Raw genomic sequence first — 17,474 nt, 5'->3', positions numbered from 1 at the left:
TATTAATTAAATTTTACTACCAGTGATCTGTATATTCAGATTGTATATTTCCTGATTTGGTCTTAGAAGATTGCATATTTCTAGAAATATATCCATTTCTTCTAGGTTTTCCAACTTTTGGCACATAACTGTCTGAAATATTCTCTTGGGATTTTTCTGTCTCTTTAATATAGGTTGTTATTGCTCCTGTTTTATTATTTTGTTTATTAGAATCCTCTCTCTTTTCTCTTGGTGAATCTAGCTACAGGCTTATCAATTTTATCTTTCCAAACAACTGCCCTTAGAGTCATTGATGTTTTCTTTCTTGCTTTTTTTTTGGTTGCTATTTTATCTCCTCTCTGATCTTTATTATTTCCTTGGGCCTTGTTTCTTCTTCCTTTTCTAGTTCCTATGGATGACTAATTAGGTTGTTTATGTGAGTTTTTCTTGTTTCTTGAGGTAAGCCTATATCACTATAAACTTTCCTCTTTGATCTGCTTTTACTGCATCCTATATAGATTTTAGAAATTTGTGTTTGGTTTTTTTTCATTTGTCTCAAAATATTTTATGACTTCCTATGTTTTTTTTTAAATGACCCATTAGTTTTTTACTAGCATATTTTTTAGTCTCCAGTGCTTGTTTTTCCATTTTTCTTTCTGCAGGTGTATTTCTAGTTTCATGCCATTATGGTTAGGAAAGAAATGCTTGATGTAATTTCTGTCCTCTTAAATTTATTCAGATTTGTTTTGTGGCCTAGTATATGATCTATCCTGGAGAATGTTCCATGTGTAGTTGGAAATCATATATATTCCAGTTTTTGGATGAAGTGTTCTCAGTTCACTCAGTTGTGTCAGACTCTTGGCAACCCCATGAGCACACCAGGCTTCCCTGTGCATCACCAACTCCTGGACCTTGCTCAAACTCATATTGAGATCAAGTTGGTGATGCCATCCAACCATCTCATCCTCTGTTGTCCCATTCTCTTCCTGCCTTCAATCTTTCCCAGCATCAGGGTCTTTTCCAATGAGTCAGTTCTTCAATTCAGGTGGCCAAACTATTGGAGTTTCAGCTTGAGTATCAATCCTTCCAATGAATATTCAGGACTGATTTCCTTTAGAATTCACTGGTTTGATCTCCTCACAGTCCAAGGGACTCTCAAGAGTCTTCTCCAACACCACAGTTCAAAAGCATCAATTCTTCAGCAATCAGCTTTCTTTATAGTCCAACACTCACATCCATACATGACTACTGGAAAAACCATACCTCTGACTAGATGGACCTTTGTCAGCAAGGTAATGTCTGCTTTTTAATATGCTGTCTAGGTTGGTTATAGCTTTTCTTTCAAGGAGCAAGTGTCTTTTCATTTCATGGCTGCAGTCACCATCTGCAGTGATTTTGGAGCCCAAGAAAATAAAGTCTGTCACTGTTTCCATTGTTTCCCCATCTATTTGCCATGAAGTGATGGGACAGGATGCCATGATCTTAGTTTTATGAATGTTGAGTTTTAAGCCAGCTCTTTAACTCCTCTTTCACTTTCATCAAGAGGCTCTTTAGTTGCTTTTCACTTTCTGCCACAAGGGTGGCATTATCTGTGTATCTGAGGTTATTGATATTTCTCCCACAAATTTGGATTCCAGCTTGTACTTCATCCAGCCCAGCATTTCATATGATATACTCCGCATATAAGTTAAATAATCAGGGTGACAATATATAGTCTTGACATACTCCTTTCTCAATTTGGAACCAGTCAGTTGTTCCATGTCCAGTTCTAACTGTTGCTTCTTGACCTGTATACAGATTTGTCAGGAGGCAGGTGGGTGGTCTGGTATTCCCATCTCTTGAAGAGTTGTCCACAGTTTGTTGTGATCCACACAGTCAAAAGCTTTGGCATAATCAATAAAGCAGAAGTAGATGTTTTTCTGGAACTCTCTTGCTTTTTCAGTGATTCAATGGATGCTGGCAATTTGATCTCTGGTTCCTCTGCCTTTTCTAAATCCAGCTTGAACATCTGGAAGTTCACGGTTCATGTACTGTTGAAGCCTGGCTTGGAGAATTTTGAACATTACTTTGCTAGCATGTGAGATGAGTGCAATTGTGTAGTAGTTTGAACATTCTTTGGCATTTCCTTTCTTTGGAATTGGAACGAAAGCTGACCTTTTCCAGTTTTGTTGAGTTTTCTCAAATTTGCTGGCATATTGAGTGCAGTTCTTTAATACTGTTATCTTTTAGGATTTGAAATGGCTCAACTGAAATTCCATCACCTCCACTAGCTTTGTTTGTAGTGATGCTTCCTAAGGCCCACTTGACTTCGCATTCTAGGAAGTCATGTCTGGCTCTAGGTGAGTGATCACACCATCATGGTTATCTGGGTCATGAAGATCTTTTTTGTATAGTTCTTCTGGTATTTTTGCCACCTCTTCTTAATATCTTCTGCTTCTGTTAGGTCCATACCACTTCTGTCCTTTATTGTGCCCATCTTTGCATGAAATATTCCCTTGGTTTTTCTAATTTTCTTGAAGATATCTCTAGTCTTTCCCCAATCCATTGTATTCCTCTATTTCTTTGCATTGATCACTGAGGAAGGCTTTCTTATCTCTCCTTGCTATTCTTTGGAACTCTGCATTGAGCTGTGTAGGGCCACCCAATATGGATGGGTCATGGTAGAGAGTTCTGACAAAATGTGGTCTACTGGAAAAGGGAATGGCCAACCACTTCAGTATTCTTGCCTTGAGGACCCCATGAACAGTGTGAAAAGGCAAAAAGATATGACACTGAAAGGTGAACTCCCCAGGTTGGTAGGTGCCCAATAAGCTACTGGAGAAGAGTGGAGAAATAACTCCAGAAAGAATGAAGAGATGGAGCCAAAGCAAAAACAACACCCAGTTGTGGATGTGACTGGTGATGGAAGTAAACTCCAATGCTGTAAAGAGCAATAATGCATAGGAACCTGGAATGTTAGGTCCATGAATAAACGTAAATTGGAAGTGGTCAAACAGCAGATGCCAAGAGTGAACATCGACATTTTAGGAATCGGTGAACTAAAATGGACTGGAATGGGTGAATGTAATTTAGATGACCATGATATCTACTACTGTGGGCAAGAATCCCTTAGAAGAAATGAAGAAGCCTTCATAGTCAACAAGAGTCTGAAATGCAGTACTTGGGTACAATGTCAAAAAAGACAGAATGATTTCTGTTCATTTCCAAGGCAAACCATTCAGAATCACAGTAATCCAAGTCTATGCCGCAACCACTAATGCTGATGAAACTGAAGTTGAATGGTTCTAGGAAGACCTACAAGACCTTCTAGAACTAACACCCTAAAAAGATGTCCTTTTCATCATAGGGGACTGGAATGCAAATGTAGGAAGTCAAGAGATATTTGGAGTAACAGGCAAATTTGGCTGTGGAGTACAAAATGAAGCAGGGCAAAGGCTAACAGAGTTTTGCCAAGAGAACAAACTGGTCATAGCAAGCACCCTCTTCCAACAACACGAGAGAAGACTCTACACATGGACATAACCAGATGGTCAATACTGAAATCAGATTGATTATATTCTTTGTAGCCAAAGACAGAGAAGCTGTATACAGTCAGCAAAAACAAGACCGGGAGCTGACTGCTCAGATTATGAACTTCTTATTCCCAAATTCAGACTTTAAATTGAGGAAAGCAGGGAAAACCACTAGACCATTCAGGTATGACCTAAATCAAATCCCTTACAATTATACAGTGGAAGTGAGAAATAGATTCAAGGGATTAGATCTGATAGACAGAGTGCCTGAAGAACTATGGACGGAGGTTTGTGACATTGTACAGGAAGCCGTGATCAAGACCATCCCCAAGAAAAAGAAATGCAAAAAGGCAAAACGGTTGTCTGAGGAGGCCTTACAAATAGCTGAGAAAAGAAGATAAGCAAAAGGCAAAGGAGAAAAGGAAAGATATACCCATTTCAATGCAGAGTTCCAAAGAATAGCAAGGAGAAGTGTCCTATATATATCTATTAAGTCCAGCTGATCTAAAATGTCATTAAGACCACTGTTTCCTTACTGATTTTCTGTCTGGTTGAACTGTCCATTGTTATAAGTGGGGTGATAAAGTTCCCTACTGTTATTGTATTAACTTCTCCTTTTATGTCTGTTAGTGTATTTTATATATTTGTATGCATATAATAGGTGAATATATGTTAATGAGTTTTTATACATTTCTTATATTTATCATTATATAATGCTCTTTTTTGTCTTTTGTTATAGTTTGTTTTGAACTCTACTCTGTATAATATGAATGTTGCTACCCCAGCTTTCTTGTCATTTTCATCTGTATGAAATATTTTTCCATTCCTTCACTTTCAGTCTATTGGTTTCTGTAGCTCTGAAGTGCATCTCTTGTAAGCAGCATATAAATGGGTCTTGTTTATTTTTATCCTGTCAACCATGTCTTTTGGTTGGGACACTTTTGACTGACTTTTAAAGTGATTATTGATAGGTGTGTACTTTTGGTAGTTTGGTAGTTCTGTGTTTTCTTTTTATCTCTTTCCCTGTGGTTTTACAATTTTCTGTAGTATTATATTTGTGTAACTTTCTTGTTTTTGTGCACTTATTGTAGGTTTTTTATCTGTGGTTACCATGGGGTTTATATATATGCTGACTTATAACTATACCTTTTGATATATTTGATGCTTTTGATCTAATTGATGCCTTTGAACTGTGGTGTTGGAGAAGACTCTTGAGAATCCCTTGGACTGCAAGGAGATCCAACCAATCCATCCTAAAGGAAATCAGTCCTGAATATTCATTGGAAGGACTGACGCTGAAGCTGAAACTCCAATACCTTGGCCACCTGAATCGAAGAACTGAATCATTGGAAAAGACCCTGATGCTGGGAAAGGAGGAGGAGAATGGGACAACAGAGGATGGGATGGTTGGATGGCATCACTAACTCTATGCACATGAGTTTGAGTAAGCTCCAGGAGTTGGTAATGAACAGGGAAGCCTGGTGTGCTGCAGTCCATGGGGTCTCAAAGAGTCAGACACAACTTAGTGACTGAACTGAATAACTACACCTACTTGTTTCAAAGTATAGTTATTTAAGTTCAAACATATTCTAAAGGGAAAAAAATCTATGTTTTTTTCTCCCCTCCCCTATGTTATGTCTTTTTTAATGTTATCTTTATTTTTATCCCTTAACAGTTATAATTAATTATACTTTTTTTTTCAAATCTTCATACTTGCTTAATTAAGTGGTTGATCCACAGCCTGTACTATATATCTGCCTTTACTAGTGGCATTTGTTTTTCCTTTCCTCTAAATTCTTCTTTCCACTTAAAGAAGACCCTTTAATATTTCTTGTATGGTCTTTTTAGTACTGATGAACTCTTATAGTTTTTACTTGTCTGAGAAGCTCTTTATCTTTTCTTCAATTGTGAATGATAACCTTGCTGGGTAGAGTAAGCAACACATGAACGCTCTTCATGGACAGAGCCTTGGTTTCTTACAACCCTGTTGTAAGTCCTGCTGGTTTTCAAGTCAGCTCAGGGAACTCGTCTTTCTAGTGTTGGGCCCTGAGCCGGGGTGCCCAATATGTGGTTCAAACCCCTCACTCCTCAGGAAGGATCTCGGAACCTGTGATGTTATCCTTCTCTTCTGTGTCTCCTCTCAGGGCCACAGATCAACCCCATCTCTTCTCCTCCAGTTGAGGCACAGAGAAGTTCAGTGGCTTTCTCCAGGTCATACAGCCAGCTAATGGTAGATAAAGTTCTAACCAAATATTAGTCTTTGCAGTGTGTACCTCTGAGATATCTTTAGATGATATGGAAAGTTACATTTTTAAAAAAAGGCTGGATGAGCATTGATTTGAAGAAATATGGCTTTAAAATATGTTTTTTTTCCTCCTCTTCCTTCTCTGCTTTTAAGCCTATAACCCCACCCCCACCCCAGGAACACTTTTATCCTCACCAGTCTATTTTAGCATCACTGACTCTTTTTCTACGCCTGCATGGCTGAGACAGTCTTCCTGGCCCACTGATCAATTTGAGTCGGTGCTGCACTTCAAGCCCACTCTGTCTTAGTAAGGGAAGCACGGTGACTGAGCACACAGAGGTGGTTGTGGTTTTCATTCTTTCTCACCATACATCCTAAGATGCAACCAGAATGCCAAATACTTCCACTTCTTGCTTTTCCTCACATTTGTTATTCTCCTAAATTTCTTTTCTGTAAAATCTTACCTATTTCTAAGACCAAGATCTAAAGATAGCACCTACATTAGAAAGCTCTCCTTTATCTTCCATTCCAGAAAGATCCTTCTCTTTCCAGACTACCTTCTTTCAACACTGTAGCATTATTTTCTTCTGTGCTTTAGAAACACTGAGAGATTATATGTTTCCAACTTTGACTTTTGTGTTCAGTTCACCATATCCTCTATTTGGTGAGTTCTTGATCAGGTTTTGCTGAATTGAACAGAAACTTAAAAATTAGATGAGCTCATGGGTATGTATAACTGCCTGGACAGTGTAAAACAGACACCAGTGTTGGGTTTGGGCTCTGCTTATCCAGCTTTGAAGAGCATGCTCTGTGGATCTCTGTGCCCCTTCTCACTTCCTTGTTAACGCCTGGCAGCTTCATTGAAGTGAACTTAAGAGTTTTCCCCTTTTAACCAATTTTAGAATTTGCAATATGTTGTCTGACAAGTTCACACAGCATATCTTTTTGTAAAATATTTCACACATTCAAAAATGCATGTCTGTAATGCTTTAATTATTCAGAAAGTGGATAGTTCTAAGAAAAAATGAAAATAACTGCTCATTTATATAAATGTCTTGAGAGTCACAAAATTCATTCTTAATTCTGTTTATAAAAATTTCATGTGTTTCTAATTTTGAAATAGTACACCTGAACACCCTATTCTCCTTTCTGTAAAATAATGAGGAGCCATTTATAACAGCAGAAAGATATTGGAGAGCATAGGTAAATGAAGAATTTGTTTATATCTTGATTGCTCCAGAAAGAATGTAAGGTGGCTTATGAAGATATGTAAAGTACTCAGATTATCATAAAAGATAAACAAGGTTTGGGGGCAAGGTGCGGTCAGAGTCCAGAAAGAAGTGCCTATGAAAATACACAAGTTGTCCACACATTAGGTGCTGAGATTTTTAGCAGTCAGTTTGAAAGAGGAAGTTTGGGGATTAATGCCCACTCACCTGAATTTCTGTTCTAACAAGTCCTGGCCTGTCTTTGCAAATGAGTCACGATGGCCAATTAAGCGGTTGCAGAGGGAAGTGTACTTTGTGGTTTGGGCAGAGAACTGCAGGAACTGGATGTCCTTCATTCAGATCTCTAATAAGCCAAACCCTCACTCACTGTTGCGTCTGTTCCCGTGTTCCACTTGCTGCTTTCGTTCTGTTTGCTCTGTGTGTCTCTGCGTTTCTTGTTTCTTTGCCTTACTCTTCTGAGGACAGTTCTGTCCTGACACAAGTGGAGACAGAGACACACTGAGGCAGAGAGGCCCCTTGGCTGTGAGCAGGGTAAGAATAATCATAATCCAGTAAAACCAAATACTTCAAAAAGAGAATTGCCCCATGTTTGTTGAAGCAAAGTAAAATCCCAACGTTGGCTGGAAATTTCACCAGAGATATGCATAAATCTCAAAGTAATTTGACTTGAGCTGGAATTCAGTATTTATTTATTTTTTTTACATTTAAAGCTATAAGGAGCTGAGAAATTGGCTTCAAATGAGGGGGAAAAGATGAAAGAAAGAAAGAAAAATGAATCATTTTAAAGTCGTGTCTGACTCTTTGCCACCCCACGGACTGTAGTCCACCAGGCTGCTCTGTCCTTGGAATTTCCCAGGCAAGAATAGCCGAGTGGGTTGCCATTTCCTACTCCGGGGGATCTTCCCAACCCAGGGATCAAACCCATGTTTCCAATTGCCTTGAAATAAAAGAAGTCTTGATAGATGCTGTGGAAAGAGAAAGTCTAAGGCACTGTTGCTGTGCTCTGAGATGACAGGCCTAGGAAAGCAGTCACGGCCCCGGCTGGTCGAGACGCTCATCCTGGAGGAGTGGTGCATGTGCTGGCTGAGGGGCTCCTGGGGAGGAAGAACATCAAAGGGAAGGGAATGGCTCTTGGGAAACGGGCTGGCCATTCTGCGGTAGAATCTATAGGAAAGGCAGTCTGGGCGAAGTGAGTAAAATAATCAGCTATCCAAGGGGATTCATTTTGACGTTTGGCAAAACTAATACAATTTGTAAAGTTAAAAAAAAAAAAAAGAATCAATCAAGAAAAAATAAATAAAATATACAGAAAACATGAGAAAAATAAAAAAAAATTAAAAAAATAAACTGAAGTGAAACCTAGAGGGAATAAAAAGTGTTCAAAATCTCAAAACAAAAACAAAAACAAAAACAAAAACATGCACTTAAGCAAAATGGTGACCAGACGTTTCTATTGAAGTAGAAATAGATAAGGCTGTAAGAAGCTGTGCAGTGTCTGAAGGCCCGTCTACACATTTTCAACAGAGAAGGTTGAAATTTCCAAGTGGAAATGACATGATCACATTTTTAGAAAGGTCTTTTGCTTTACTCTTGGGTCTCTTTTCTTCTACTCATGCTGTTCAAGCTGCACAGGCTCCTGCCACTTTCTGGATCCTTGTGGTTTTACTCTGGCCTCCAGCCTGTGTAATAATCTGCCTGGAATCCTGTTCCGTGACCCACCCTATCTCTCCTTTACGTTCTACCACAACAAACCTCTGTTCACTCATTTTGCTGCACCTTTTAGTGCCCCTGCCCCCACTGGACTATAAACTTTTTGAGGAGGGAGAGGCCAGGACCGTCCTGCTCACTGTGCACTGGCTGTGTCTGCAAGTGGTGTATCTGCAACACAAGTGCTGAGTGAATGGACTTGTCCGGAGATGAATAAGTTGAGCAAAGAGACTGGATGGAGTGAGTGTTCACTCCACAACTTCCCATGAAAATATCTACTGTGTGTCATGACCTGCAGAAGGTGCTTAGAACACAAAGACAGATGGAGATGATGCTGTCCTCAGGGTGGCCAAACTCAGGGGCAAAGGTTAATGTGCTGTCTAGACATCATATGAGGTTGTGATGAGTGCTGTAAGAAAGGCTGGCCAGTAATGCCCCAAGGGAGGCAGTGACCGGCTCCAGCAGGGAGACTGGGGCAGGTGCTCTCCGGGAGGCTGTGTGTGCTGAGTCTGAATGGTGATCAGCAATGCAGCTGCAGCATGTGCCCGGGTGGGAGTGCTCACCTGCTGCTCTGCTTTCTGGGATGAGTGACCTGTTTAATGCACCTGCAACTTGGGGAGTTGTTTTAGTTCACCCTATATTTTTGGTTTGTTTATTTTATGTGGTGTGTGTGTGTGCTCACTCAATTGTGTCTGACTCTTTGTAACCCCATGGACTGTAGCCTGCCAGACCCCTCTGTCCATGGAATTTTCCAGGCAAGAATACTGGAGTGGGTTACCATTTCCCACTCTAGGAGATCTTCCCAACCCAGGGATCAAACCTGTATTTCTTGTGTCTTCTGCATTAGCAGGCAGATTGTTTATCACTGTGCCACCTAGGTAGGTAGGTTTAGTCACTCAGTTGTGTCTGACTCTTATGACCTCATGGACTGTAGCCTACCAAGTTCCCCTGTCCATGGGATTTCCCAGGCAAGAATACTGGAGTGGGCTGTCATTTCCTTCTCCAGGGGACTGTGCCACCTGAGAAGCCCTATTTTATGTGGACTTATTGTCAAATCAAATCAAATATTGTAAAAGGAGATGATGCTGGGCTGAAAGCCAGGGAAAGAACACAGGGGGACAGATTTCTCTCTCAACATGAAGGAAATCTTGGGCAAGGGTAGGACTCTGAAAAGCAAATGGGCTGACTCAAAACAGTGTTTCTCATCATTGACAATACACCAGTACATGCTGGAGGACTGAGTGTTGGAGAGGGAGGAGATTGCCTGGATCTAAATCTCAGTTCTGCCCCTGTGAGCTCTGGGCCCTAAGTCAGTCAGCTTTCTGTGACCCAGTCTTCTCATCATAAAATGGTATTTACCTCATAGGGTCATTATAAGGATTAAATGGGTTTCAACCTGCAAAACACTTAGAATAGTACCTGGCATGTGGTAATTACCACATCAGTGTTATCTGTGCTGATGGTAATGATGATCGTGTTGATGGTAATGATGGTGACGATGGTGATTGTGGTGGTGATGATGGAGGTGATGCTCCTGAGGGTGGTGATCATGATGATGAAGGTGGTGCGGATGATGATGGTGGTGGTGACAGTTGTGATAGTGATGATGGTGACGATGACGATGAGTGGCTGAATCTTACGCCTTTTGAGGAAGTTTTAAAATCTGAGAGCCAAAAGTCCTTCATTGCAGGAAGGGACACACATTGAAATTATCTCTATGAATTTGTGTTGCGCTAAATTTATGATGCTGGAAATTCAGATTCTGGGTTGCCCAAAATAACCTGTCAGATTGTAGTACATCTTAACAGAATGAATGGCTTAACATGACAGAAGTCTGTAAGTGGCCCTGCCACTCTGGATACCCTGACTGTGGCTGCTCCAGGTTGTGGACCTATTTATGTGGTAGATAGAAGATTCGCAGACAGCCTAAGGAATTGGGAGCCCAAGAGAAAAGGCTCTAAGCTTTGAACTGGGTTTCAGACTTATACTTTTATTTGAATAAGGCTGGTTGCTTCAAGATTCTCTTAAGTTCCTGGTCTTTGCAAGCTATAGATGACAAGTCCATCTCATCCACTGCGTGTCCATGGGTGGATTCCCAGCACCTGCTCTGCTGCCAAAGGGAATGGCTGCAAGCTGCCTCTGCTTCCCACCCGCCCTCTCTCTGAAGTACACTGGGATGTTCTCTCTGTGCTGGCTCTTGCAGCAGTGTTCTGGTGGTTGGGCTGATGACAAGGGGTTTTGAGAGCTCTTGGACCTGGAAAGCCTACTTCTTGTCTGCTGCATCATTCCATGTTCTGAGTAACACAGGACAGTCTGCTCATGGTTGTGACCTCATGCCTAGCATCATTTGGGTTATCACATCTCATCATCTTATTTGGAAGGACAAATCTCATTTATTAGCAAATGCATCTGTGCAATGGGAACAATTTTGAGGATTAAAAGAGTATAAAGCACTGAGAACTATGCCTGGCAAATAGCAAATGCTTTATAAATCCTAAGTCATTTAGTTTTCCGATAACTCTGAGCTGCATACAATTATTATCTCCATTGTGATGATGTGGAAACCAATGCACAGTGAGACTCAGTAACTTTCAAGATTGCACAGCTATCTAAGAGTAGTTTTCAAGCAAGGGGATCTGATCTGGAGTTCATTCTCTTAACCACTAAGCGTTGTACCTCAAGGGGCTGTGGCCTGTTGTCTTGTGGGGGTTGTGGATTGGTTGGCTAACTGAATTGACTTAGACATGTGGTTTTACAGGATATAAGATTTATTATTAATCTTTTGAGAATTCAGCTATGGCTGGCATATGATGAAGAAGGGTTTGGGGGATTTTGCTAGCCATTAAACAATGACCCTATTAGAATGTATTTCTGTTAGTTGACTGCCTTGTGGGCAGTCTGGCATGTTCTTGTTAGATGAAGAAATGGCATCTTTATGCAGGTTTCTATCAAATGCTTTGATGAAATAAGGTAATAAGCACAGCATATTGTAGCATTATTTGATGATTGTGTGGAACAGAATGATTATGGAAAATAAAAGTTTGTTTTGTTATATTACGTTTTTCTTACCTCATCTGTAGTAACTTAGCTAATTATAGAACATTCCTTATTTGTACTTTGGAAAAAAATAGAGTATTTGCACCTTGCTCAATTTTATTGTGGTACAAGAAGTAGTCCTCAGGGTTATCCCAATTACAGGTAAGAGAGGCAACTTGAATACTGATAATATCACAATTTACTATGTAAATAATTACTGTTAAAATTATAAATAGGGGCATAGTCAAATTGTTTTAATGTAAGCAAATTTTTCCTTTCCTTATGGTTAATTCTGTAATATATTTTCATGACTTTTATAAACATGATTGAGGAATCAGGATGTTCAGACTGATTAAAAGGGATAGAATCTCTTTGCCTTCATAGCTCTAAGAGTTGGCATTCAATATGCATAATTGGTAAATATGAAGGATGAGTGAAGATGACTCATTCTCAGTCATCTAGACCAGAGTTTCTAGCTGGATCTGCCAATTCTCTGCTCTGACTGCACACTGGAATCACCCAAGAAGCTGCAAAAGCCCCCAGTACCCAGGCCTCCCTGGGTCTGGATCCCCAGCACAGTGGGAACTGCTGGGGATACAACACTGAACAGCATGGGCAAGCTCCTGCTGTGTTGAGCTGACAGTGTAATCAAGGGAAACTGAAAACGTAAAAACTGTAAGATATGCAGCATAAGGCAGAGAGAGTAGATGAGCAGAGAGAAGTCGAGGGTGTCTAAATCTTGGGAAATCCAGACATCTGACACAGTTCTCATGTTAATTGTTGGCTTGGGGCACACCCGTTTCCTTCACCCACCCCTCTGTTTTTGTATGACTTCTTTATCCTAAGCTGAATTGTCCTCCCTCAAGTCCTTTGTGCTTCTTTTTCTATAGCTTCCAGCCATTAACTTCGATAGCGTCCAGAACAGCGTAATGAAGTCTGAGCCTGCCGTCAGGACAGGTGGGCACAGAGCTCGAGGTCGGTGGCATGAGTCCACAGAAGCTGTTGAACTCGAAAATTTTAGGTAAGAAATCCAGCATGTTTCTTGCCTTCAGCAGCCTGGGCTGCTAATTAGCCCAAAGACTTATTTAAGTTTGTCACAGGGGCTAAAATGGGAAGTCCATGTTAAAATTTACCATGGGGAGTCTGAACTTAATAATTGTAGTTAGCACTTAGCCCACTCCCGGAAGTGCTGTGTGAGCAACAGACTGTCTGCCTGCAGATGGAAGTGACCTGGGAGCTTCGGGACACCTGGCTGACATACATTTGGCATTTGCTCCATCAGGTTGACCTGGCGAGGCTGATAGTGAGCTTTGTCTTTAGCTTTTGGGGGGTGCATATCTCGCCTGCTATGAGGAGGCATGAAAGCCCTCGCTGTGAGCAATCATGATGGCTGAGGACGTGGTTGTCAAAGGGCTCAGGCTTTCAGTTGAAATATTGCTCACCTTTCACGTTGAAAGTGCCAGCCCATGGTTTGCTCTCCTGTTGCCATGGAGACCTCTTAGCAGCTGTATGCTGTCATAGGCCACCCCTGTTCAGGGAGCTGGTTCTCTCCAGCTCTCCCTGTGGTAAGGTCATTTGACACTAAGTACCATGTAAATAATGAATGACATGAAATACCAATATAAATATTCTAGAATGATCATTTATTTTTTTGGCCTAAGTCTTCTTTCTCTGTTATTTTCTGACGGTGAATTTAATAGTCCACAAACATCACATGATGTTACATGAGTTAATATTTTTAAAATACATGTTTAGTGAGAAATGCAGAAGTCTTTAAAAAATTGTTACATATTCAGTCTGCCCATTCTGTGTACTAAGAACTATGACAGCCCCCCTCTACTATGGAACTAGATTAGGGGGCACAGTCAGTCCCATGACCTCTGACATCGCATGAGGGTGGAGCAGTACAAATGGCAATAATAAGGCTACAAAACCTGCCTCTGAGGAGGTGTATTTATGGAACTCCAGTGTATTTAGCCTAGTTCTAAAAATTAGTCTATTTGAATGTACACGAAATATCATATTATATATTCCATAGCAATGTGATCCTTTTAAAGGGTATGGCTTTGGGATATTTTTAACCTTTCTTTTGGCTGTAATATCAGGAGAGAAAAAACTGAAGTTAGACTATCTCACCGCTTTGTTGTATTCACACCCCGCCCCCCGCCACCCCCTGCCACACACACACAATCCATAACCACAAAAGCTCTCACAGTTGAAGGGCTGTTGACCACAAGGAGATATGTATGGTGTCCAGTGGTGTTAACAGCTATAGTGGCCACAGCCGTGGCAGAGAGTGAGGTGAAGGGAGGGGGCCTTGTCTGCCTGTTGCACGCTGTCTAGATCACGTACTCTAGTGCTCTTTCTGTCCACGTGGCCTTTTCTTCCCTCTCACAAATTTTAACTATTAAGTGTTTATAGGGAATAATATAATGTAATAAAATGAAATATATATGCTTGACTCTAATCTTTATTATTAACTCTATAATTTAATTTCCACCTTCTATTTCAACAGCTGATACTTGCTTTGGCAATACACTGGATTTCAAGAATCCTTCAACATTTGCATGCATATAGGTGATCTTCCTCTGCATTGGTAATTTTGAGGCAGTCTAAATAATTTTTATTACAAAATGCTTTTCTGTTTGTTTCATCTTAGTATAAACTACAAGAATGAGAGAAATTTCAGCAAACATCCCCAGCATAAACTATTTCAGGAGATATTTACAGCTTTGGTGAAAAATAGACTCATATGCAGGTAAGACTGTCCCAGAAAGAAAAAGACATTTACCCAAGAATGGCATGTATTATGTATCTTGTTTCTAGCATCCAGTTTGAAGCGGTTTATGAATGTAACATGCTCAAAGGATGAAACAGAGCAAAGACCATTTCAAAGGAGCTGAATGAATCATCACTGCAGATGATCTCATTAAAGTTACTCTGGTTAGGCCTGAATTTAGCTGAACTTTATGATAGACAAGCCAGAATGGGAACACACCCAAGTCACGCTGTTTTCCTTGTCTTGAGTTTGGATATTCAGGAGGCGTTTATCACAGAGACATCGGGTAACACCGTGGCCAGCATCCTCAAAGTCCGGATTTGCAGTCAATCCAAGCACTGATTAACTGGGCTGCTGCAGCCTGGACCTCAGGGAAAGGATGGGGTGAGATAACCAGTTACAGCCTGGAGACGATATTTCTTTTCAGGACAAAGTCAAATGTTCTTTCCTCTGCTCTCCTTTGTCTTAACACTGGTGCACTGTGGGCTGCAGGGAAGGGCTAGCTGGCCGGCCCTGCAGATTCCCTCCTGAAAATACCAGGGGTTTTCAGTGAGCCATTGCCTGGTGCCGGATTGTAGTCAGGAGTGACCTTTCTCTTGGTCCTGGGCCACTTGCAGTGGGAGCTGTGCTGCTGTCAGGCTGGAAGGAGACTCCCAGCACCCTTCGTGGTTGGGCCGGCCTTCTACTCTTCCTGAGAGGCCAGACTTTCTCCCCCCAGGCACTAGCGGAAAAGCCCAGGAAGAACCTTGGATCTTCCCCATCACTCTGGAACTTGATTGAGATATCTGAATTCTGTCCCAGTGAGATGGGAAAGATTGCTCTTATTCTGGAAAATAGAAAGATTACTGAAAATTTAATGACTGACTGAAATAAGACTGACTTGGTCCAGTGCAGTAGAACAGCATCCCTAAGCAGAGTGTAAGTGGTAGTCTGAGGATTTGGTCTTTTGGAGGGGTTATTTAGTATTGAAAACTTAAGTATTGACAGTGACTGCCAAATAAATTGGTTTAATTTAAAACAATCTAGGGTTGGGATTGCGTGTGCCATGGCTTCGTATGTGGTTTAAGCAGAAGATCAGAAGACTGGCTCAGATGACACAAGACGCCTAGAATCTTTACCAAGGTTATGTGATTGGGTTACAGTCAATATTGTCAATATCCTCAAAAGATTGTTGAAAGATTAATGACCATGGCAGAGGACCTGAGGTTGTCCTGGACTATCTGCTCTTGTGCTTGAACAGAGTAAGAGCAATGTTAGTAGCACAGTAATTATGCCTGAAATGGTATTATTGGAAAATTGAAGTTCTTTAATTTGTTTTGAAGATGGTAATCATAGACTCCTCAGGGGATGTCCAATAGGTCATTTGTTGGGTTGGTACTTTGGGGAAGGCATAAATTTTCCTGTATTGAGTGTAGAGATCTTACTATCTCTCTGCCCTGCAGACACCAGGTACAGGAATCATCAGGAAAGATAGGCAGGTGAGGGCTGGCCTCCAGCAGCTGAAAGAGATCTTAACAGTTCTGAGGTCAAGAGATCTCCTGTGAGGACATTTTCAAATTCTTAGTGATTATCGAGGCATCTTACACTGGACGGAATTATTGACTTGCAACACAATCAGTTCCTGGAAATCTTTAAACCTGGGAGAGATGATTATAGATATCTTTGCTCTCCTGGGAGGAGAAGGAATTTAGGAATGTTGAACATCAAGAGCATCCTTTCATGTCATCCTCTCACTGCTGACAGATTGTTACCTCCAGTTCTATTCTAAAAGCAGGGTTGGGTAAAAGATGGATTAAGTATAAAGGTCTTCCATTGTTTCTTACCCCATATAACCTTGTTTGTTTGGCCAGAACTACCTGTTTTTTCTTTTCCCTCTAACTTTAGTCTAGTAGAAATACATCTCAGGACCTTTACTGGTATGGTTTCCTATCCCTTTTCTTTGCAAACATCAGATTTGATGTTGACTGAAAGGCTTGGATTCAGTTCAAGAAACAAATTATTGAGCCTCACCATGTACATGTCAGAGAGGGTGAAAGTACAGAGATGACTAGGACACAGGGTCTCTTTCTTCCTAGGGACTCACTCCAGTCAGCTAGTTACCCACATCTCAGTACAAAGAAACTGTGACAAAAAGTAAAGTATATTACGACAAACATAGGGTGGATGAAGTTGCAGGGGTGTGGACTTCGGCCTTTGGTCCAACTCTGGCTATATGTAAGACTGGGCATGTTTCAGATGCTGTGCTGCTCAAGTTCACCCTGAGAATACAGCTGACTGGGAATTTAGTCTCACCTACTTATACCCATTGGAAATTTTTTTTGTTTGTTCCTCTTCTATTTCATTTTCCTCAACAACATTCACCTCTAAACCACACTTCTGGATACCCTGTTTCCTGGGTTGTTTTCCTAAGATTGACTTGTAATTTCCCCTTTGTTCTCAGAAATAACATTGCCAAGCAGCATCTGAAATGAGACAAGAGTTGTTACTCCAGAGTCAGATGAGGCAACCACCTCACAGTAGACCTCAAAGGGCAAGCGAAAATGTCTCTGAACCTGAGGTCACTCTGGGTTGTACATGGCAATAAATCTTGATGTGTGGCAGGGGATATAAATGGATTTTCATCTTCCCACTTTTCCTTCTACCCTGAGATCATTTGTCCTCAGTAGAGTCTGCTGTTTGAAAATGCATCCACCTCTTTTTCATCTTATTTGCCTGTGCAAGAAAGCACAGAGTTATGAGATTGTGTAGGGAAGTAGAAACTGTTACAACACTGGCACATTTAAACCAGAAAAAGATGATTATAGATGTCTTTGCTCTCATGGGAGGAGAAGGAATTTAGGAATGTTGAACATCAAGAGTATCCTTTCGTGTCATCCTCTCACTGCTAACAGATTGTTACATCCAGTTCTAGTCTCAGTAGGGTTGGGCAAAAGATGGATTAACTGTTAATCCGTGCATGGATTAAAAATTAACTGACCGCTTATAAA

At 40.9% G+C, this 17,474-nt stretch overlaps 1 protein-coding gene across 4 annotated transcripts in view; it reads left to right on the top strand.

The window, feature by feature from the left end:
• The window catches only part of NEK10 (NIMA related kinase 10), a 267,365-nt gene that overhangs the window by 32,734 nt on the left and 217,157 nt on the right, over positions 1-17,474 (top strand). For all 4 annotated transcript variants that reach the window (XM_061395695.1, XM_061395694.1, XM_061395692.1 and 1 more), the window contains 2 exons: positions 12,599-12,729; positions 14,368-14,466. In XM_061395695.1, coding sequence (XP_061251679.1) covers positions 12,638-12,729; positions 14,368-14,466 — 191 coding nt within the window. In that variant the 5' untranslated portion in view covers positions 12,599-12,637. The remainder of the gene's footprint in view (positions 1-12,598; positions 12,730-14,367; positions 14,467-17,474) is intronic.

This window comes from Bos javanicus, chromosome 22 (assembly GCF_032452875.1).
Source record: "Bos javanicus breed banteng chromosome 22, ARS-OSU_banteng_1.0, whole genome shotgun sequence".
Classification (NCBI taxonomy): Eukaryota; Metazoa; Chordata; class Mammalia; order Artiodactyla; family Bovidae; genus Bos; species Bos javanicus.
Note: the sequence above shows the minus strand (reverse complement) of the source record. Positions and strands in the feature narration are given on the sequence as shown.